Source organism: Notolepis coatsorum, assembly GCF_963971535.1.
Source record: "Notolepis coatsorum genome assembly, chromosome: 1".
Lineage (NCBI taxonomy): Eukaryota > Metazoa > Chordata > Actinopteri > Aulopiformes > Paralepididae > Notolepis > Notolepis coatsorum.
The window spans coordinates 68610659-68635365 of NC_140165.1; the positions used below are offsets into that span (position 1 = coordinate 68610659).

Sequence of the window (24707 nt, forward strand, 5' to 3'; positions counted from 1 at the left end):
AAACAGCTTTTTCAAACAGTCTGTAATGCATTTTGGAAACGGGAGATGGGCTCATGGTGTAATGGGCCACCTGGCCTGAGAAACATAAGGAGGAAAGAAAAAGTAAGGACTTACTTCTGGTCATTATTTGGTTAGAAGTTAGAACACACATATTTTGAATGCCTTCGGCAGATTTATTTAAAAAAGAAATTAGCCATTTTAATCTAGATTAAATCCAGGATTGCAGATAGATTAAAAAAATTAATCTATGCCCACCTCTAATATATATATATATATATGGTAAATATGAATATATATATATATGGTAAATATGAATATATATATATATATATATATATATATATATATATATATATAATAACGGATGGTATCGTGAAGCACAGTCACGAAGGGCTCGGGTGAGTAGCGGTGCTATGGGTTAAATTCACTCTCATCCTCAAAAGACACATAGACACGTTACAAAGCAGTTAGTTCACTTCTTGGTATAGCGGTCTGTGCTGTTGCACGCGGCGTGGGGGACCCGGGTTTGAAACTCCCTCGGGGCATCAAGGTTTAAGGTGACGATGTGACAACCGTTACATATATATAGCCAGGCCAGGTCTTGCTCGAAAAAGAGATCTTTGATCTCAAGTGACTACCTGGTAAAATAAAGGTTAAATAAAAGAATTAAAATATATATATATATATTATTATTGTACATGCTATCAAACTATCATGATATCATACTATCCACTATCCACTTTAGTTCTGTTTGAATAGACTCAAATAGAAAATTACCTTATTTCTTTGATGCTTCAATTGTTATTTGCGAAGGAAAATAATAGAATATTGTGATGTGATGTCTGTCCGTGGCAGGCCTGTGTGTGGGCGCGGCCTGCAGCCTCAGCACCCTGAAGGAGGAGCTGGAGGAGGTGACAGGGGCGATGGAGAGGGAGCGGACCAGAGGCCTCCAGGCGACAGGGGCGATGGAGAGGACCAGAGGCCTCCAGGCGACAGGAGCGATGGAGAGGGAGAGGACCAGAGACCTCCAGGCGACAGGGGCGATGGAGAGGGAGAGGACCAGAGGCCTCCAGGCGACAGGGGCGATGGAGAGGGAGAGGACCAGGGGCTTCCAGGCGCTGCTCCAGACCCTGCAGTGTCTGGCTGCACAGCAGCTCCGCAACATGGCGGTAAGGGCCGTCTGGACCGTGAACACTGCTAGTAGTACTGTACTCAAGTACAATTTTGATGTATTTCATAACCCTTTCACTGCCACACTACAGAAGGTTCTGTATCGTTAGTGGCTTAGCTTGGCATCGCCTTCTGCACTATCTCGCGTACGTGCACGCGTACTGAATAAACCACAAATGTACCTCTAATACCAGTATTAGTCTGACCACACCCCTCATCAGCTTACCTTCATAAGCAGGTGTGTGGTCACCTGCTCTCCTCCTTCTCGCTTTCACCACAAGGAAGAGGTGCCTCGGTAGATCCCCACACTTGACACCATGATGGAAGAAATTGGATTAGGAACAGCTTGGGAAACAAGGATACGTTGACATCATATCTTTATTTTCTCTCTCACTATTTTCGAGAAAATACGGCGATATTGTCTTCGTACTGGAGTGTCTAGAAGATGATGATCATTCTACAAACCCTCCACCGGTTTTCGTATTGGGAGCACGCCGCTGCATGCTTCTCAACTGCAGTTCCTTGCTGTGTTTGTTGGGGTGAAACCTGTCAGGCCACAGCTGAACTGTCGGACATGCCGCTGTTGTGAGGAGCGGTGCGTTCCAGGTTGGGTGAGTAGTGTTTGCTGGCGGGCTCCACTTGTCTGTTAGTGCTATGGGGGCTACTTGACGAAGTTTATGGAAACCGGCCCCAGGCTAGGGTCCTTTGTTTAGCCGTCTAGGCGACAGAAGGCCTTGGTCTGGCGACCATTATAGTTTTAACTAGTGGGCCGCGACCATTGACACTGGTGATCCCTGTGTGTTCTGGACGAGTGGATTCTCTCTGTCACCGTGTTAAGACCCCATCTTTCATATCCAAATGAGAGTATTCCTTCACGAGGGGATATGTGCATGTAATGTGCGATAGCGGCAGATTCATGTTCAAAGTCAGCTATACAGGCCAGTTGGTACTGTGCTGATTCCGCCGGACGTGTTATTGTCACCGTTGTGAAGCGGTGTTGACGTCTTGTTTTCTCTTTTCTCTTAAAAAGTGAGGAGGGTTCAGAACGGCGGCCTGTCTGGGTGAGTGTTATGTCATTGTTTACATGTTCATAGCTTACGGTTAGCCGGTCGGTGGCCTGGCGCGGGGTAGCTTGGCTTCTCGCGCGCCGCCGGGAGCTCGCTCCTGATCGCGTGCGTCGTAGATCGGCGTCTCGCGAGCGGAAGCAATAGCACCCGAACGGTTGGAGCAGCCGTTAGCTTGTTGCTATTCTGTTGAACGTGCTTTGATTTTAACATGTTTTACACTCTTGACCACGACGTCATCCTTGACAGGGGATGTTCGTCGACCCTGCCTGAGCCTAGACGGGGATTGCGTCAACAAAGAGGACTGTAGCGGCTGGTGGAGCGGCGACGCTGCCCGGATCGAACAACACGGGACGGCTGTGTTCTACGGTGGCTTGTGACTGCACTTCGCTGATCTGCGTTCCGGGCAGGTACGGGGTTGGCCAGACCTCATAAACACGTCTTCTGGTTTTACCTTGCTAAATGTATTGTGAATAACGGTGTTTTTTCCCAAAGCGTGTGTTGTTGCAATGCATTTGAGATACGTTGCGGGTTGTGTGTGAGCTGTTTTTGTCACTGGCAGTTAGCTTCTCCGTGCAGATCGTGATGTGTTGATCTGGTTGTTGTGTGAGAAACATCATGGTGTTTATGTGTACCGTGTACTCACTACTAAGGCAACTAACCTATGAAGCTATGCTTGGTGACGAGTGAGTAAAAGAATGTTCTTTCTCAGACTGTAATGACAATGAACAGTGAGTTCACACATTAACAGGTTTTCCTGTTTTAACTGGCCGTATTGAGGGTAAAATAGGAGGATTGTGTTTCCCCCCCCGGTTCCCTGGGGACTTTATCACCTCCTATCAGACATGTTGTGCATTAATTGTGTCTTTTGTGTGGTAGGGATACGATGTAACTCTCAGCTTGATTGCTGAGGTTGTGCTAAATCTGCTGGAGAAACTTATTTCCTAAAGGGAAATTGGTTTGGTTGCTGTCATGTGTGCTTAGCAAGGCCTGTGGTCGATACTAATCGAGAATGATGTATTCTCTCATTGTGAAAAAAACGGCGTTCCTCTGTTGAGTGTTTTTGCCATTTTTTGTAGGTGATGATGGGTTGTGTGTGTCATGTGACCTACAACTGGGTTGTACTGGCCACAGAAGCACATGTGTATGTTGGACCGGGGTTCTTAGAGCCCTCTCTATTCTGTGTTTTTCCTTAGTAAAAATCAGATAGCAGGTTAGCTCGTGCGCTGTGTGGAGCTGTGAAACGCTTCATAGAGCTGACTATGACTGTGTCATATTCTCTTTTTGTCGTTACGTCGTATCATGGGTGTGGGGTCGTAAAGGGGTGAACTGGTAACCTTTCCTCTCCCCATTGTTCTGTCGGTCAGGGGTACACCCCCTGTCCTTCAAGGTTCCCGTCACGTGGCGGTTCGGCACGTTACGGGGGGGGGGGGGGGGGGGGGGAGGGAGTTCCTGGTCCCACGGCCTGGTATATTGGGCGTGTGCACCGCAGGAATTCCCCCGCCATAGAGTACGTCACCGTGCGCGTCTCTGTTGGTAGGACTTCCGTGTGCTGTTCAGGTCCATGTGATGGATCTGTTTTCAGGGGGGGTGGTCAGGGCTCCTCCTCACCAAGCGCCTACTCAGGCCTTCTGTGAGTTCGGACTCCTTCTTCCATGTGAGGAAGCCTCCATCAGAGTACAGAGCCTTCCTCCTCAGATTGTCAAAGTGAGTGGACCCTCTAGAAGGGTCCTTTTCTATTGTATGTATATTCGATTCAATTCGTTTATTGAGTGTGTATGGGTTCGGTGCCTCTTCCCCGGAGGCCCTAAAACCAGTTTTTTACATGGCTCAAGGTGCAATATATTCTTTTCAATCTGTACAGCTCGCGTGGGAAGTCTCTCTGGGGATCCCCGTCTCTTTCCTATGGGAGGGTGGTGGGATGTAAAAATGTGAACATTTTTTACCCCGGCTGTGTAGACTGGGATACATACTGTTGATGCTTCCTTCTTTCTATTCCAGAAGTGTTGGAGTTAGGGAGTGTCACACCCCTCTTGTCGTTCCCCTGGGCGCCTTGGGGATTCAATGACAGGTCTAAATAGCCTGTTCATTGATGGGGGTGTGTCCCGACGCACGTATAGTGCTAGCTCGCTGTAAACAGGCGATTGACTGGCACGCCTTAGTTGCTTGTGGTTGAAACAGCGTTTTTATAAAGCAACTGAGATGGGGGTTTTTCCTCTTCCGGCGACCACATCCCATGACCTGGGTGGGTTGTCGACGGATTCTCGTTCATGTCTGGGGGATGATGACGGGATGGATCTGAACATATGTAGTGGGGTCTCACGCCCTTGGGGTGGGCCACCAGGCGCGGTTCGTCCCGACGTCTGGGTGGCGCCTTCTTTTCATGTTAAGATCAACACGCATATCTGCCCTTCTCCTGGAATAGGCATGTCGGCGTGGTTAGGGCACGGGACTGGTTCTGGTCACGCTGGTCCAGATCAGTTGAACCCGTTGTCCGCCGGGGATGCAGATCTGCTGTTCTGGTACCCTGAGGGACTTGGGCTTTTTTCAGGGGGAAAAATGCCAGGTCGGTCTGGGTGTCACAGGGTTAAGCGCTATGGAGACCCTGGTTGGGTATGTTTTTACTCAGCACTGTCGTCATGGCTTACAGCCATGCCATTCTGTACGCGCTCGATCTCGTCGGATCTCGGCCGCTACACAGGTTGGTCCTGGTTAGTACTTGGTTGGGAGACCGCCGGGGAATACCAGGTACGGTGTGCTTAGGGGCTGGTTCTCCATTATTTTTCGCTCCTCTCTCACGCATGGCGAAGAGGGGCCTGTGGGGGTGGTTTTTTGACCTCCTCTGGTGACCCTGTGCTTCCCGTACCGCCAGGCCCGGTCCGAAGTGATGTTTGCGACCCGTAGGCCTGGGTTAACCCTTTTTGGAAACTGAAACACTTGTACTGCGGTATAGCCGGTGTATACCCGCAGGTGTGTTTTGGAGTTTTTTCTTGAGGGGTTATAGGAACAACCACCGCATTGGGTAACACCGAGGTGGTTGATTCCCTGGTGTGTTGGAGCAGTGTCAACTCCCGGGTTCACCGTTTGAGGGTGCCCCTGCACGTTCATGACGTCTGCCAATCGTGTCAGCCTTCTCTGCCTCGACCCCTCTGGGTGGGGGTTGTTAAATGGAGGCTTGGTCATGCAACACCGCCAGCTTACGCTCCTTCCGCCGGGGCGGCTGTGTTCAGCTGTCCCCTCTGGCGCCTGTCTCGTCCGCAGTCTCCAGGCTAGGGTTAACAGCCTGTTGCCTGGTTTTTCCCCGGTGCGCTGCCTGCTTCCGTTGGTTAACCTTTTTTGTGTGCTTACGGCCATGCTGACTGCCTATTCTGCAGGGTCAGTGTGCCAGGCGGTGTACTATTGGGGGGACGGGGCCCGCTCGGCTTACGGCCATACCGACCTGAACACGCCCGGTCTCGTCCGATCTCGGAAGCTGGGCAGGTTCTGGCCTGGTTGGTTCCGCCTGGGAATACCAGGTGCAGTAGCTGAGGGGCCTTTGTCCGAATACGCTGGCGATGTGGGGGGCGGGGCACTACGTGCCCACCTGGTGGGGTCTTGATGCTGGCATCATGGACTTCTCCGGGCCCCCATTCCAGGGAGTCCAGTCCTTTTGGTGGGTCTGGGTCTTCCTTCGTGCTCCGCTGCTACGGCCTTGCCACGGGGTTGGGTTTGCCCTTGACCCCGTGATTCTGGGGGCAGTAACGAGGTTGTTCCTCCGTTCGTTCCCGGGTGGCATGCGGGTTGTGCGTGTGTGTAGTCGTGGGTCAAGCCACGGTCTGCTCACCCTGTGCGTTGAGTTGCTTGAGTGCCTCTTCGCACGGTCGGGTCCGTCGCCCTCCCGTGACGTCCCTAATAGGGGGGCTACCCTCCATTAGGGGGGGTCGGGGGGGCTCGGCCCTCCCTGTTCTGATGGTTTTGGGGGGCTGTCAGCGGGGTGTATTTGTCAGCCAAGTGGCTCCGCTTGGCCTCCCTTGTGCAGAAGGCGATGCCAAGCTAAGCCACTAACGATACAGAACGTTAGGTTATGACTATAACCAAGTTCTGTTAGTTAGGGGCGATGCTTGGCATCGGACGCCGCTGCAGCCCTTGTCCTCACCTTGTGGTGAAAGCTTGGGAAGGAGGAGAGCAGGTGACCACACACCTGCTTATGAAGGTAAGCTGATGAGGGGTGTGGTCAGACTAATACTGGTATTAGAGGTACATTTGTGGTTTATTCAGTACGCGTGCACGTACGCGAGATAGTGCAGAAGGCGATGCCAAGCATCGCCCCTAACTAACAGAACTTGGTTATAGTCATAACCTAACGTTAACCCTTTACTATCACACTACAGACGGTTAGTGTGATAGTAAAGGGTTAACCTTCTGTAGTGTGGCAGTGAAAGGGTTAACCTGATGTTGTGTGGCAGTGAAAGGGTTAACTGTTTGGTAGTGCGGCAGTGAAAGGGTTAAGTATTTCCATTTTGGGGGGGGGGGGGGTAGTTTATACTTTTACTCATTTACTCATCTGAGTGCATTGGTTACTAGTTACTTTGAGGAAAATATTTAGCATACAAAACATATACAGACACACATGATACTGTGATGAAGATGATGTACTTTTCAAATTTGAAGCCTGGTAACTTTAACCATTTCACTACCACACTACCAAATGGTTAACCCTTTCACTGCGACAATACCGTAGTGTGGTAGTGTTAAGCATTACATCACGCGACAGAGTGTGGTATGTTATAAAATTTGTATCACGCCTATGGGTGGTTGTTAGGCCCAAGGCGCAGCCGAGGGTCGTTAGACCCCCATAGGCGTGATCTAATTTCTATAACACACTCCGTCACGTGATGTACTGCTTTTATACAATGGCCGAATTCATCCAACCTTATTGCTATACAATAAACACACATTTTCAAGAGCAAGGAATATTAACCTTGATGATGTGAGGATATCTACTGTCAGTGGCTCTTGTATAGAGAGAGTCACTGAGTATAAATATCTTGGCCTGTGGCTCGACGAGAAATTAACATTTAAGTTCCATGTGGAAAATCTTGCCACTAAACTGCGACAGAAAATTGGTTTCCTGTACAGAAACAGATCCAATTTTCCTCTATTTAGTAGAAAAAGAATTGTGGAATCAGTCTTCTTATCAGTTTTGGACTATGGTGATGTAATTTATAGGCATGCTGCGGCATCAACTCTTAAACCTCTGGATTCTGCATATCACTCAGCTCTCAGATTTATAACTGGTGACAGATATGATACTCACCATTGTGTCCTGTATGATAAGGTGGGTTGGCCTTCTCTTGCAGAAAGACGCAACAAACACTGGTATTTATTTATTTTTAAAGCCCTTATTGGTAAACAACCTGTTTATATCTCCTCACTGTTAAATTGGAATATTGGAACCTATTCAACTCGATCGAATGACTGGATGGTTCTTAGGGTTCCTTAGATTTGTTCTGAGCTAGGGAAGTCAGCCTTTTCCTTTGATGCCTAACTCATGGAATGTCCTTCAACTCACGCTAAAATTGGAGGTTCTCCCTTCCCTTGGAATGTTTAAATGTATGATTTCAGACCATTGTGTGACTACCTGTAACTGTTTTAGTTGATATTTTAAAATTATTTTTAAACGTTTTTAATTTGTTTTACTCTGGTGTTTAAATTTCTGTGAATGTTGTTTTTATTATGTACTGTACAATCGTCGTTTCTGTAAATGAGGGAAACCTCAGATGCTTACGATTTTAAATAAAGGTTGAAATGAAAAAAAAAATTTATTGAAGATTTATTGACAAAACCTGGTGGTTTATCGCCCTGCTCTAAAGATAAACTCTAAGCATAACCGACTTTGAAAGAGGGCCAAAGCATAACCAGTTCGAAACAAGGCGGACATTAATAACATTTTCAATCAATCATTCCAATAACACACACTCACTTAAAACAGCGCACCTCCCAGCTGCTTCTATAGAAAGTAGGTTAAAAAGATTAAAAGATTATTTTTTTAACCTACTTTCTATAGAAGCAGCTGGGAGGTGCACTGTTTTAAGTGAGCGTGTGTTATTGGAATGATTGATTGATTGATTGATTGATTGATTGATTGATTGATTGATTGAACATTTTAACGGCCCTTCTAAGGTTTCTCCCCTCCACATTGCCTGTGGTGCTTTTTTCTTTATTGCTAGGTTTTTAGTCAGGTTTTCGTCTGGGAGTGTTGCATTCATTTATTTACATTTTATTTTGGATTTCATTGATTGATTGATTGATTGATTGATTGAAAAGTTTATTAACAGATTGCAGAATGGGTACAGTACAGTACATCTCAATACATACAATTGTTAAGGGGATGCAGACCAGAGAAAGACTTTCGTCTTGTTTCCACCAGGGTCCCCCATTTTCAATTCATCATAACATATATGACATACATGACATACAGATAGACAGTACTGCTACATCTATACATTTATGACATATCAGATTTGCAAATACAGTACTGTTTGTGATACAAAAGTGTCCAGAAAAGGAGTGTATATACATTTGGCGTAGAAACTGTACATTGGAGGAGGTTGGTGGGGTGGGGTTGGGTGGGTTGGGTGAGGGCTGTACATTGGAGGTGGGGGGGGGGGGGGGGGGGGGTTGGGTAGGGGACACACACACACATTTTACACTGTACATTGGAATGTTGACAAAGCCTTACTTGGTCATTTACTGTACAACTAGGTTAGGACATTTGTAGGGGCCAGTTTCGAATTGCAGTCTCACGTAGGTGTTTTTTGAGAGTGTTTTTGAAGGTGGGTAGTGATTCACATTCCTTTACAGCTTTAGGCAGGGCGTTCCACATTGATGTGGCATAATTGCGAAACGTGTTTAGTCCCTTGTTTGAGCCGAATCTGGGTTTTACATGATTTGTGGAGCTCCCTCTGGTGTTGTGATCGTGGTATTCACTGACCTTTGGGAAGTATTTTGACATGTACATGGGTACCTTGGTCGCGTAGTGTATCTTGTAGACCAGGCCCATTGCAAGTTGCTGTACTCTGTCGTCATGGTGTTTTTGTTTTGTTTTGTTCTTGATTTATTGTGATGTTTCTTCTTGACTTGTTTAAAGAAGACGTGTCCGGCCCATGGGGACATTAACGTGTGTTGTCGGGCCTTAAAGAACACGTGTCCGGCCCATGGGGACATTAACATGTGTTGTCGGGCCTTAAAGAAGACGTGTCCGGCCCATGGGGACATTAACGTGTGTTGTCAGGCCTTAAAGAAGACGTGTCCGGCCCATGAGGACATTAACATGTGTTGTCGGGCCTTACAAATACATTTGATTTGATTTGATCCGTACTGTGTCAACAGACAATTGGAGGGAACATCCTGAGCGCCGATCCCAAGTATGACCTCAGCAGTGTTTTAGCTGCGCTGGGAAGCACCCTAACCCTGATCTCTAAAGGTAGGCTGCACCGCTACTGGCCAAGGAATGAGGAATATAAAGATCACTTGTGGATGTGGTTCTTGTATAGTATAGTTTAGATTAGTGCCGTTAGGCGATTAAAAAAATGAATCTAATTAATTACAGGATTTGTAATTAATTAATCTAATTAATCACATTTTAATCGCATAACCATTTTAGGCCTGATATTTTATATTCTATAATCATTTCAAATTGCATGTGTCTGGATTGCAGAATTCAGTACTGTATCTATGATGTTTAATCATCTTCCCTTTATTCATGTGCTTAGATTTTTCAGGTCTGGTCAATTTTAGCATGGTGTTATTCACAGTAAAAAAAAATTTAATTGATATTCTCATTTGGTTCATTAAAATTTACTCAAGCCTAGTAACATACACAGTATTTCTGACACTGGGAATACATTCCCTGAGATCCATAGATGTCCCTAGAATCAGATACCAAGAACATGCAAATGAACCATTTAAAAAAAAAGTTTGTAAATGTTTATTCTACGATCTTATGGAATGAATGAGATAAAAAAATATATATATATTGGAATAAATGTTTAGTTAATTTTCAGAATGCGATGATTTGCTGTGTAATTAATTAATCTAATTAACGCGATAAACTGACAGCCCTAGTTTAGATATAGTAAGTATAGCATAATGACAGAGTTAAAACTGTACATTGTATGGTAGTGTACATAGGACCCAGTGCCTTCTCAGGAATTTAGCATGTCTATTTTTATCATGCACATCTTATGTTTCTTCGTTTCTTTATGTCTATTTTATTATTGTATTATTGCACAATCGATGCGGGCATGACCACCCGCATTTCACTGTATGCCCTGGTATGTATGTGACAAATAAACCTCTTGAATCTTGAATCTACTGTCATGTTAATCTAACGCTGTGATGATTCATGCCGTGTCTCTGTTGTCTGTCTCCAGGCGGGACGAGGGACGTTCCTCTGAACGAGGAGCTCTTCGTCGACTTTGGAAAGACGTCACTCAGACCCGACGAAGTGCTGCTCTCCATCCACATCCCCTGCAGTAAACCAGTGAGAGCTGAGCACACACACACACACACACACACACACACACACACACACACACACACACACACACACACACACACACACACACACACACACACACACACACACACACACACACACACACACACACACACACACACAGTTAGAATCTTTATTTATGTCCACATAAAGACAATGTTTAAAGGACACAAATATTATCAGTGCACTTGTACATTGTGGGTTATTCTAATACATTCGTGCCCAAATTGACAATGGCAACCAAAGTTACACACACACATGGATGATGAACCTGACAATCAACACACAGCTCACGGATACAGATAGCAGCGTTGTTAACAGAATTCGGCTATAGGGCGACAATAATGTGGTCAAGATGCATGGTTTCTATCTTGAGCCCAAACTGGCGTGGTTTATTTATTCACATGTTCAGCAGCAGTTACTATAGGTCCTCTCTTACTGAGAGACATGGGGGAGAGAAGGAAGTGGGAGGATACATTCACTTTTATACTTGCCCCAAGGTGGTGTACCTGGGTGGTTCCGCCTAGAGCGCCCTCTAGTGGGAACAGATATATATGCAACTAGACAGTCACTGGTGGGGACAGTTATATATGCAGGTAAACAGTTACTAGTGTAAACAGCCATATGTACAGTTAGACAGTTACTAACAATCCTACACAGAACCTCTGATCTGAGTGATCTCAACAAGCGTCTTCTCCAAATTGCGCGGCTGCCAATAATTGCTGACACTGAGCAATATCTTGCTAATTGTTTGGCTCTTCTCTTCGGAAGACCGGCCATCTGAAGGCCTCTAACACCCAACTTATGAACATGAGCCAGGCTTCCAAATATGAAGGCTAAAAGTTTACAGTTGTAGCCGAGTTGTGATATGGTATGCTCTAACAGTTGATACTTTATCATTTTGGTTGTAAATGCTTCCTCTAGACCAGTGGTTCCCAAAGTCGGGGTCGCGACCCAAAGGTGGGCCGCGAGCAGCCACGGGAGGGCCGCGAGATGATTTCCCAAAAAAAAAAATCCATTTTTTATTTTTATTTATTTTTGTCAGGCCACTGAACATAGAAGCAGGCCAGGACAGTGTTTCTAGTTGTATTCTAAAATTCTATTCTATTGTATTCTAAAATGTGACTATATGGTTTTATATTAACTTAATGTTAATAAATAAACAAAAACGAAAAATCTACTTATTTCAACGAACATTTCAAACAAAATAACAGATTATGCACATAAAACGCTGAAAACAACCGAAGCAACAATAGTATTTTAATGAGACTATTATTATTATCATTATTATTTTGCAACAAGTTAGCCCTCTCATAAATAGCACATATAAATGAATAACTAACTTGAACTAACTTAATAGGATTGAAGTGATATTTGGCTTAAAAAATCGGTCGCCTGGCAAAAAAAAAAAGTAAAAAAAGTAAAAAAAAAGCCTGACGATGTGCATTGGGCCGCGGCTCTCTGACAGCTGACATGTTCATCAGTGAGAGAGGATCTGTACCTGGATTTGGTAAACTTCATGACTGAGAATGTCTGTTCACATATGTAGGTGGATCCAAAGAGAACCAACATCTTCTGAGCATGTCTCCCCATGTTTGGAAAGTTCTCCTCCTTGAGAGCAGAGTAGAACTCTAGCAGTGATGCTGACTTAAAGTGCTCTTTCAGTAGTGAATCAGACTGCAGGTCAATGAGTTCAAGCTGAACATCAGTGGGTGCACTATCAACACTGCAGGTAAAGGGAGAGGAAACCAGCTGCATTTCATCCTCAACCTTTTTAAAATCTTGAAAACGCCTTGAAAATTCATCATGCAGTTCTCCTCTCCTAACATGGATGAGTACCTGTGCCGGTGATCATCTGATGGTTTGACTTCTTTCAGGGTTTTCATGTGTTCGAGATTGTTGCTGCCTAGTTGCCTTGAAATTAATTGCAACTTTGTCATGAAGGCTTTCACATGGCTATGCATTTCATGAGCAAAAATGACCTTGCCCTGCAGTTGTGTGCTCAGTAGAGATGGGTACCGTTCACATTTGAACCGATATGGTACCGGTACCTGTGAATCGATACCGGTACCCAACGGTAAATTTTTTCTGTACTTTAGTCTCTAAAAATGTAATCTACCTACCTCAGTTGTAAAAAGAAAAATCCAAACTTCAAATAACCACACTTTTGACCGTTTTTGGCTTGCCATTGCCCCGACTACTTTGTTGTTGAATCAAGTCAAATCCTAGGTAAGTGTATATTGTGCGTGTGAACCTTGACATGAAAAAAAAAATAAAAAATAAAGTTTAAGTTTAAAAAGTTTAAAAAAATAAAAATATATATTTTTTTATTTTTTATTATGATGTAATCTTTTGCGGGCCGGTCAGAATCATCCCGCGGGCCGTATTTGGCCCGCGGGCCGTACAATGCCCAGGTCTGCTCTAGACTGTAGTCAAACGTGCAGCCAACTTCTAGGATGAGAACCTCTCTGTTATTCTCATTAACAACAACAACATCGGGGGTGTTTGCTGAAATATCAGAGAACAGTGAATTGTCCCTACACAGATTGAACATATATGGCTTCACACTGGTGTGCTTATACAGCTTATATGTTGCAGGTGACCCGAGTGTGGAACTGACACTGTCTGCAATCAGATCCACGATCCTATCATGCCTACAAATGTAGAGCCCTTTGTATGCATGACAGCCATTGAGTATGTGAGACATGGTTTCTGTTGTCTGTTCGTGACCATGGTGTATGCAGTGTGGGCTATGGCTGCCAGGGAACCAGATGGAAAGGTTGAGCTTCGATGGTAAAACCTGTAGCCTAGCTTTTAAAGTGAAAATAGCTCATAGCTACATAGCTACATCATACATCATCAATAGCTAAAAAAAAAAAAATTGTTGTTGTGCCGACATGAGATGGCCACGGGCATTGGTAAGTGGCAGTTCATGCCACGTTCCACAGATGTCAATGGTGGCCTTCACGGAGATGGTAGGGTCAGAGATGATCTCCTCAGAAACATTAACAGCGTCTGAGTCCGGCCCCACCCACTCCAGGGCAACGTTGGACCAGCCGCATAGGTCATTCAGGTCTGGCCAGTCAGACCACACCCCGAATCCGGGGGCGCGGCTGTCCAGCTTTCCACTTGGTTTCTTCTTGTAACCCAGGAAGTTTGAATCCGACCCACACGCCAGGGGGACCTTGTGTCTCTGCAAGTCTAAGAACAGAGAGGCTCTGGCTGCTCTCTGACGTGCTGGTCGTCACTGTTCAGCATGTTGAGAAGATGACTGAGTCTCATGGCAATGTACGTCCATTCAAAGTTGGGAACACCCAGGCCGCCCCTCCGCATGGTATGGAATATGATGTCCCGTGTTGAGTGAGTGTTCAGTCCAGTCCATTGTCTCACCATCTGTACGGTTTTATTGTTCATCTCACAAAGACATTTGCGAGGAATATGTACATTTGAGAATAGGTGCTGAACTTTGACCAGGGCTATCTGTCTGACTGCTTCAAGTTTCATGATGAGTGGGAGGGGCGATGAATCAATTACATCTAATCTGGTTGAGTAATCAGAGATAATTTCACTCACTTGTTGTTCCCATTCACCTGCCACATTAAATTTATGACCCAGATAGGTATATGTTTCATGACGTGCGTAGACTCTCAGTGGCTAATTGTTATCAACTGTAAATGTGGGAATTATATCTGATTTTGCCCGGTATCAGTGGTTTCCCCCCTCCGCCTCTCATAGAATACAGCACATATGCATATTTGACCTCTAATCCAGACCACTCTAGGAAGGAGTCGGTTCTGGAGAGCATGGCGTTTATGACATCCTCCTGTCTGGAGGCTATTATTACATCATCTGCATACCCCTGGACGGGGTTAGGGGAAATTACATTGGGGGGAGCGCAACTACAAAGCCATTTTAACCATGAGTTGATAGCGAGTACAAAGTTGACAGCACTCCATGGACTCCATGGTCTTTATACCTTGATTGATTGATTGAAAACTTTATTAACAGATTGCAGAATGGGTACAATACAGTACAGCTCAATACACACAATTGTTAAGGGGATGCAGACCAGAGAAAGACTTTCGTCTTGTTTACATCAGGGTCCCCCATTTTCAATTCATCAGGACATATATGACATACATGACATACAGATAGACAGTACTGCTACATCTATACATTTATGACATACCAGATTTGCAAATACAGTACTGTTTGTGATACAAAAAGAGTCAAGAAAAGGGAGTATATACATTTGACGTAGAAACTGTACATTGGAGGAGGTTGGGTGGGGGGGGGTTGGGTACATTGGGATATTGACAACCATACTGAGTAATTTACATTAGAGGTGGTTGGGGGGGGGGGGGGGGAGAGAAACACTGTATAAACAAGCAAAACTGTACATTGGGGGGGGGACACACACTGTACAAACAAGCACAATTGTACATTGGAATATTGACAAAACCATACTAGGTAAATTACTGTACATTGGAGGGGGTTGGGTTAGGACATTTACAGGGGCCAGTTTCGAATTGCAGTCTCCCGTAGGTGTCCCTTGAGAGTGGTTTTGAAAGTGGGTAGTGATTCACATTCCTTTACAGTTTTGGGTAGGGCGTTCCACATTGATGTGGCATAATTGCGAAACGTGTTTAGTCCCTTGTTTGAGCCGAATCTGGGTTTAACATGATTTGTGGAGCTCCCTCTGGTGTTGTGATCGTGGTATTCACTGACCTTTGGGAAGTATTTTGACATGTACATGGGTACCTTGGTCGTGTAGTGTATCTTGTAGACAAGGCCCATTGCAAGTTGCTGTACTCTGTCATCTACTCTAAGCCATCCTAGGTTGTCAAAGTGGGCAGGGGTGAGGTGGGTTCTAGGAGTAAGGTCAAGCAGTAGTCTGACCAGTTTGTTTTGAGATGTTTGTAATTTTGTTTTTAGCGCCTTTGAGGTGCTTTGGTACCATGAGGTGCAAGCATAGTCGTAGTACCCTTGAATGAGTGCTCCTGCCAGAGTCTTCAGGGTATTCTTGTTTACCAGAGAGGCGATCCGGTACAAGAATCGAGTTCGTTGGTTGACTTTTTTTATTACATTGGATGCCATTTTGTCACAGGAGAGATTAGCCTCTAGGATGGAACCCAGGTAGGTAATTTCATCTTTCCTTGTGACAATATTGTCACCCACTGTAACTGAGAAGCCGTCGGTCTTGCTGAGTTTGTTATTTGAACCGAAGAAGTGGAGTGGCATTGGGTCTGTGAGCTGTTTGCCACAAATCACCTGTATGTATGAACCAGAGTAAACATCCCTAACAATGTCAATGAAAACCTGGGGTAGATGTATTTCCTCAAGGGCTGTCAGCATGACATTGTGTGCTAGGGTTCCAAAAGCATCACGGAAATCCAGAAACACTGAATAAAATTTACTGGACTTGTGTTTGAAATCATCAATGCTCATTCATGCCTTGCCTGTTGATATAGGCCTTTTGTTTGGGAGACAGTATGTTTTCATCCACAAGCCAAGGCAAGACACGGTCAAGGATACATTTCATAAATACCTTGTAGATGGTAGGAAGAAGTGAAATGTCTCTCCAGGTTGATGGGTTACGCGTCCGCCGTATTGTCCTTTTTGGGAATTCTGTGGATGAGAGCACCCTTCCATGACTCAGGCACTCTTTTGTTCTCCAAGTAGGCATTAAAGATTGATGTTAAGATACCTGGCTGCGTGGCTTTGGAGTGACTCATAACTTCATAAGTAAGTGACACCGTCCATGCCACTCGATTTATAGTTAGGGAAAGCGTGCAACACTGTCTCCACCTCCTCCTGCGTAAAATGCGCAGTGTTCGGGGAACAGGCTGGCTCCGTGGGGGATAGTGTAACATATTAGGGTTCTTATGATCTATAAGAATACTCCGGAGACAGATACGTGCTTCATAGCTGGTTTAATGGTTCTAGACTGCACGTAATACAGGGCATGATAATAGTGGCCAGTAGATGGTGCTGACACTCTATATGTAATATCCAATACATTACACTCCTTCTGTTGTGAAGGGCCAGATTAACACTGAGAATCTACGTTTTATTGTTTTATATAACTTGTATATTATTTATATATATAAGCTATATCCCTTTAAGCCTCCGTTTGAATCATAGTAATATTCGCTTTCCTCATTGGATAATGCCCTTGACGTTCGCGGCGCCAAGGACCGCGCCCCTGAGTCAGGTTCAAAGGCGAGTCTGGACAAGTTGGGACATGCCTGGTGCCGGCGCATTGATTCCAGACAAGAGCTGCGGCTGGGCTCTAGAAAGCCCCTTAAGTATATATATCGTGGAAGGCGCAAACAGTAGTGTGTCAGATCTAATGCAGTAACGTGAAGTTCGTCTAAGCAAGCAGTGTACGTCTAAGTAGCAGTTGTATTAAGTAACGTCAAGTTCGACCTAGCTTAATGTGAAGTAAAGAGTCGTCATTTAGTGTGAATCGTATTACAGCAGTTAGTTCGGTGTGCAGCACTAACAAGCAGTTCGTTCGTGTAGTAACTAGTTTAAACCTTAGCAAGTGTGTGTGGACTTAGTAATTAGTGCCAGCACACGAGGAGGGCCTAGTTGCAGAACTATTGGACATGTGCATATTGGAACCTACCGCGGCGATATTGTAGAACCATTATTGGTTGGATTATAGTGATTGTGGAACGTACTACCGTGGAGAAGAGCATCGTTAATACCCACTGTCGTTTGGATTTAACTACCTGGAAGATCTTACCTCGGGCTAGCTTCGAGGACGAAGCTGGCTGGCTATCTGTTATGGTTTGTAACCGACCCCAATCGCACAACACAAGACAGGTATGATGGTTTGCCAAGAAACAGATATTTATTGAACAACAGGGAAATACAGGGAAAAGGGCACTGTCCCTTTAAGGGAGAATCACAAATACAGGAATATAATATGAGGGGAAGGAAAGGTGCCTTTAAGAGGCGGGCAGGAAAAGGGAACACTAAGGGAAAGTAAGGGAACGCCTAAGGGAAGGTTAAGGGAACGCCTTGGGACAGAGGAACTAGAGACTAGGTAAACCAGGGACAAGGAGAACTAGGGAGAGAGGACTAGGGACTAGGAGAGCTAGGGAACAGGAGAAACGGGGACTAGGGGAACTAGGGACAAGGAACTAGGTGGAACTAGTAGGGGAGAACTTGGGACCAGGAACTAGGTGGAACTAGAAAGGGGAGAACTAGGGAACAGGAACTAGGTGGAACTAGAAGGGGAGAACTTGGGACCAGGAACTAGGTGGAACTAGAAGGGGAGAACTTGGGACAGGAACTAGGTGGAACTAGAAGGGGAGAACTTGGGAACAGAGGGGACTGAGGCCCGCGGAGGCGGGCTGGGAAACAGGGAGGAACTGGGAGGACTGGTGGAAATCATCTGGGCCGCTCTGCAGGACAGAGGAGATAGTTAATGCACAAAAGGGGAAAAAACAGAGCAGGTGCAGAACAGTCCAAATAACAAAGTGAACAAAGTAATAATATCTTCGTGTGACAAACACACAGGGGGAGATGTAAAGTCCAAAAATACTATTCTAAGTGAGAACCAAAAACAGAGGCATTACGCTGGGAGATGAAATGTCCAAACTAACTAACAGAGGCAGTACGCTGGGAGAGTGACATCACAATCAAAACTCACCCAGGCGTATGTGTAAAGGTACAGGAACAGCAGCGGGAACGGGGGCAAGAGGCATTACGCTGAGTGAGTGACATCACAATCAAAACTCACCCAGGCGTATGCGTAAAGGTAAAGGGGCAGCAGCGGGAACGGGGGCAAGGGCACTACGCTGAGTGAGTGACATCACAATCAAAACTCACCCAGGCGTATGCGTAAAGGTACGGGGACAGCAGCGGGAACGGGGGCAAGGGCACTACGCTGGGTGAGTGACATCACAATCAAAACTCACCCAGGCGCATGCGTAATGGTACAGGGACAGCAACGGGAACGAAGGCATCGCCACCGGGGCGGCTGGCTGTCCGAGCCGAGGGAGAGAGTGCTGGAACAGTGGCGGTGACGAGGGCATCGTCCACCGGGTAGCCGCTGTCGGAGCCGAGGAACAGAGTGCTGGAACAGTGGCGGTGACGAGGGCATCGTCCACCGGGTAGCCGCTGTCGGAGCCGAGGAACAGAGTGCGCGCCACACCTTGGTGTGCGCGTCGGAACAGTGGCGGTGGCGAGGATGTCGTCCACCGGGTAGCCGCTGTCGGAGCGAGGAACAGAGTGCGCGCCACACCTTGGTGTGCGCGTCGGAACAGTGGCGGTGGCGAGGGCGTCGTCCACCGGGTAGCCGCTGTCGGAGCCGAGGAACAGAGTGCGCGCCACACCTTGGTCTGGAAGATGCGCGTCAGTGCGCTGGTACGGAGGAACAGAGAGACGCCTCGGGGTGCGTCTGCGAGGAGGAGTGTGCCAAGCACGAAGGTCTGGAAGATGCGCGTCAGTGCGCTGGTACGGAGGAGCGTGCCAAGCTCGAAGGTCTGGAAGATGCGCGTCAGTGCGCTGGTACGGAGGAGCGTGCCAAGCTCGAAGGTCTGGAAGATGCGCGTCAGTGCGCTGGTACGGAGGAGCGTGCCAAGCTCGAAGGTCTAGGAGATGCGCGTTGCGCGCTGGTCTGGAGAGCGTGCCAAGCTCGAGCGTCCTTGGAAGATGCGCGTTGCACGCTGGTCTGGAGAGCGTGCCAAGCTCGAGGGTTCTTGGAAGATGCGCGTTGCGCGCTGGTCTGGAGAGCGTGCCAAGCTCGAGCGTCCTTGGAAGATGCGCGTTGCGCGCTGAGGACTGGAGAGCGTCTGCGCTGGTCTGGATGTGCGTCAGGACGAACAGCTGCGCGGGGGTCTGCGGTGGAACGCTGGGGTGCCTCCCGTGGAAGTACAGGGAGCGCAGACCAGTCTCCCCCACAGGCAACGGCGACAGCTGGCGAAGGCTGGAGCAAACATCTCGACGCCGGAGAATGGAACAGAATAGGCAGACAGAGGATCTCCCGAAAGAGTCTAGATGTTTAGAGAATATGACTCGGCAAGTATACAACACGACCCCACGCCAAAACGAGGGGAAGCGCCCTGGTATTTAAAGCCCACAGGGGGACTAATTAGCCTGCCACCACAGGTGCGAGAGATAATAGAATATCGAACAGGTGTGGCCACTAAGGGTAAGGAACGAGAGGGTGGGGGCTAGAGAGAGTGAGTGAGAAGGGAAAATAAACAGTATAGGCTTAAAGAAACAGAGAAAAGGTAGTGAGCAGCGGGCAAAACCTCACAGTATCCCCCCCTCCAACGGGAGCCACCCGGCGACCCAAAACAAATACAGACAGAGTGGCAGGGGGCAAAACAAGAGGTACTGGCCAAGCCAGCAGGGGAAGCCACCACAAGAGTGGGGCTAGCAAAAGAAACAGGGTCGCCGAGGGGTAACTGGGGGAACTGGTCTAGAGGAACTGGTCTAGAGGAACTGGGTCTAGAGAACTAGTCTAGAGGAACTGGTCTAGAGAACTGGTCTAGAGAACTGGTCTAGAGAACTGGGCTAGAGAACTGGTCTAGAGAACTGGTTTAGAGAACTGGACTAGAGAACTGGTCTAGAGGAACTGGTCTAGAGGAACTGGGTCTAGAGAACTGGTCTAGAGCAACTGGCCTAGAGGAACTGAGGGGCAAGCAGGGTAGCAAAGGGGTAACCATGGTAGCACCGGGAAAGGGCTAGCAGAGGGAAGGTTGCTGCCAGGGCACTGATAGCTACAGGGCCTATGCTAGCTGTACTGCTACATCAACATAGAGGCTGCGCAAGCTGCCGGAGCCAGGCTAGCAGAGGGAAAGGGTAGCTGCCAGGGCACTGATAGCTACAGGGCCTATGCTAGCTGTACTGCTACATCTACATAGAGGCTGCGCTAGCTGCCGGAGCCAGGCTGGCAGACAGGGCTGGACCAGCATGAGAGAACAAGCTAGCTGGAAGGACAGTCCTAGCTGTGGGAATACTGACCTTGCTAGCTGAAGGGCAGTCCTAGCAGTGGGAGAAACTACACAAAAAAGTGGAGGCCATGCAGAGGGACCGGGTTAGCTGCTTGGGCCTGGCTAGCTACAGGGCCTATGCCAGCTGCAAGGCTGCATTAACATAGAGGCTGTGCTAACAGCCGGGGCCAAGCTAGCAGACCGGGGCCATGCAGAGGGAAACTGGGTTAGCTGCCAGGGCATGGCTAGCTACAGGGCCCATGCCAGCAGCAAGGGCTGCATAAACATAGAGGCTGTGCTAGCAGCCGGGGCAAGACTAGCAGACAGGGGCTCTGCTGAGGGACTGGGTTAGCCGCCAGGGCATGGCTAGCTACAGGGGGGTAACAGGCTAACAAGGGAGCTAAACAGGACTAACAAGGAAGCTAAACTGGGCTAACAGGGAAGCTAACAGGGCTAACAGGGGAGCTAGAGGGGACAAGAAAAAAAAAGGCAAACTCAACATACACAGTCTGTGCTGGCTGGGGTCGTAGACTTGGTGGGGTCGTACTGTTATGGTTTGTAACCGACCCCAATCGCACAACACAAGACAGGTATGATGGTTTGCCAAGAAACAGATATTTATTGAACAACAGGGAAATACAGGGAAAAGGGCACTGTCCCTTTAAGGGAGAATCACAAATACAGGAATATAATATGAGGGGAAGGAAAGGTGCCTTTAAGAGGCGGGCAGGAAAAGGGAACACTAAGGGAAAGTAAGGGAACGCCTAAGGGAAGGTTAAGGGAACGCCTTGGGACAGAGGAACTAGAGACTAGGTAAACCAGGGACAAGGAGAACTAGGGAGAGAGGACTAGGGACTAGGAGAGCTAGGGAACAGGAGAAACGGGGACTAGGGGAACTAGGGACAAGGAACTAGGTGGAACTAGTAGGGGAGAACTTGGGACCAGGAACTAGGTGGAACTAGAAAGGGGAGAACTAGGGAACAGGAACTAGGTGGAACTAGAAGGGGAGAACTTGGGACCAGGAACTAGGTGGAACTAGAAGGGGAGAACTTGGGACAGGAACTAGGTGGAACTAGAAGGGGAGAACTTGGGAACAGAGGGGACTGAGGCCCGCGGAGGCGGGCTGGGAAACAGGGAGGAACTGGGAGGACTGGTGGAAATCATCTGGGCCGCTCTGCAGGACAGAGGAGATAGTTAATGCACAAAAGGGGAAAAAACAGAGCAGGTGCAGAACAGTCCAAATAACAAAGTGAACAAAGTAATAATATCTTCGTGTGACAAACACACAGGGGGAGATGTAAAGTCCAAAAATACTATTCTAAGTGAGAACCAAAAACAGAGGCATTACGCTGGGAGATGAAATGTCCAAACTAACTAACAGAGGCAGTACGCTGGGAGAGTGACATCACAATCAAAACTCACCCAGGCGTATGCGTAAAGGTACAGGAACAGCAGCGGGAACGGGGGCAAGAGGCATTACGCTGAGTGAGTGACATCACAATCAAAACTCACCCAGGCGTATGCGTAAAGGTAAAGGGGCAGCAGCGGGAACGGGGGCAAGGGCACTACGCTGAGTGAGTGACATCACAATCAAAACTCACCCAGGCGTATGCGTAAAGGTACGGGGACAGCAGCGGGAACGGGGGCAAGGGCACTACGCTGGGTGAGTGACATCACAATCAAAACTCACCCAGGCGCATGCGTAATGGTACAGGGACAGCAACGGGAACGAAGGCATCGCCACCGGGGCGGCTGGCTGTCCGAGCCGAGGGAGAGAGTGCTGGAACAGTGGCGGTGACGAGGGCATCGTCCACCGGGTAGCCGCTGTCGGAGCCGAGGAACAGAGTGCTGGAACAGTGGCGGTGACGAGGGCATCGTCCACCGGGTAGCCGCTGTCGGAGCCGAGGAACAGAGTGCGCGCCACACCTTGGTGTGCGCGTCGGAACAGTGGCGGTGGCGAGGATGTCGTCCACCGGGTAGCCGCTGTCGGAGCGAGGAACAGAGTGCGCGCCACACCTTGGTGTGCGCGTCGGAACAGTGGCGGTGGCGAGGGCGTCGTCCACCGGGTAGCCGCTGTCGGAGCCGAGGAACAGAGTGCGCGCCACACCTTGGTGTGCGCGTCGGAACAGAGAGACGCCTCGGGGTGCGTCTGCGAGGAGGAGTGTGCCAAGCACGAAGGTCTGGAAGATGCGCGTCAGTGCGCTGGTACGGAGGAGCGTGCCAAGCTCGAAGGTCTGGAAGATGCGCGTCAGTGCGCTGGTACGGAGGAGCGTGCCAAGCTCGAAGGTCTGGAAGATGCGCGTCAGTGCGCTGGTACGGAGGAGCGTGCCAAGCTCGAAGGTCTAGGAGATGCGCGTTGCGCGCTGGTCTGGAGAGCGTGCCAAGCTCGAGCGTCCTTGGAAGATGCGCGTTGCACGCTGGTCTGGAGAGCGTGCCAAGCTCGAGGGTTCTTGGAAGATGCGCGTTGCGCGCTGGTCTGGAGAGCGTGCCAAGCTCGAGCGTCCTTGGAAGATGCGCGTTGCGCGCTGAGGACTGGAGAGCGTCTGCGCTGGTCTGGATGTGCGTCAGGACGAACAGCTGCGCGGGGGTCTGCGGTGGAACGCTGGGGTGCCTCCCGTGGAAGTACAGGGAGCGCAGACCAGTCTCCCCCACAGGCAACGGCGACAGCTGGCGAAGGCTGGAGCAAACATCTCGACGCCGGAGAATGGAACAGAATAGGCAGACAGAGGATCTCCCGAAAGAGTCTAGATGTTTAGAGAATATGACTCGGCAAGTATACAACACGACCCCACGCCAAAACGAGGGGAAGCGCCCTGGTATTTAAAGCCCACAGGGGGACTAATTAGCCTGCCACCACAGGTGCGAGAGATAATAGAATATCGAACAGGTGTGGCCACTAAGGGTAAGGAACGAGAGGGTGGGGGCTAGAGAGAGTGAGTGAGAAGGGAAAATAAACAGTATAGGCTTAAAGAAACAGAGAAAAGGTAGTGAGCAGCGGGCAAAACCTCACACTATCATCATTGCTATCGAGCATTGGATTACAGCTATTACCTTGCTACTGAGCACTTGGATTATAAGGACCGGATCCGTATGAGAACCCCTTTTTCTTCAAGTGAACAGACTGAGTATCCGTGCCTTCTTCCTTCTCCTGGAGCTTACAACTCTGGGAGGATATCACCTGTCTCCAGCGGTACCCTCGTTTTCCCCCCTATATTGCCATCCCACGCCAGGCGGCGTTTGGTCTAGTATACCCAGCTTAGGAATTATTCATTCCCACTGACTTTGCTACTCACTGACTTTCTCATATTATTCGCCATAAAAGCGCGACCAAGTAATTCCCATTTTGTATATTGCTGCATAATAATAAATACTATAAATGATATTTCCTTGTCACCGTGCCGTCTATTCTGAGTGTCTGCCATATAATAACTGTACTGTCTGGCAAGTAATAATAATAATAAGTAGTAGTGGTTTAATCTATCACAATCTTTAATACAGTCAGGGTTTTGTAACCCCTCAGTTACAATTGGTCCTTCGAGCCGGATGGTATCAGTAATCTTAATCATATTAATAGTGATATGGCCAGCGGCGGACACTCTCCAAACGGCTCTCCCAAACTATCGCGCCCTAGGCGCCAACGTCAGCCCCCTCCACAATTGGAGGACTACGCTTTCGTTTTACCTCCTAGCTTATCTAAAAAGACGTTAAGCACGGATAAAACTTGTCGGCCCCACTAGTAGAGACCCCAGCGGGTTCAAACGAAACTGATTTAGCTCACGGGGGGGGGACAAGCGGGACATGATGTGACTATACCCAAAGACCACAGCGCCACCGAGATGGACCTCGGAGCGCCAAAGGATAAAGACAGCGCCACCGGGATGGACCCCGGAGCGCCAAAGGATAAAGACAGCGCCACCGAGATGGACCTCGGAACGCAAGAGACCAAAGAGCGCGCACCCGAGATAGACCTCGGCACGCACC

The 24707-nt window shown here is 48.0% G+C and overlaps 1 protein-coding gene across 1 annotated transcript in view; it reads left to right on the forward strand.

Moving 5' to 3' along the window:
- aox5 (aldehyde oxidase 5) overlaps positions 1–24707 on the forward strand; it is a gene marked incomplete at both ends in the record, with an annotated part of 234481 nt that overhangs the window by 61256 nt on the left and 148518 nt on the right. Inside the window, 4 exons of the mRNA XM_084324128.1 lie at positions 856–911; positions 1074–1169; positions 9606–9699; positions 10649–10758. Coding sequence (XP_084180254.1) covers positions 856–911; positions 1074–1169; positions 9606–9699; positions 10649–10758 — 356 coding nt within the window. The remainder of the gene's footprint in view (positions 1–855; positions 912–1073; positions 1170–9605; positions 9700–10648; positions 10759–24707) is intronic.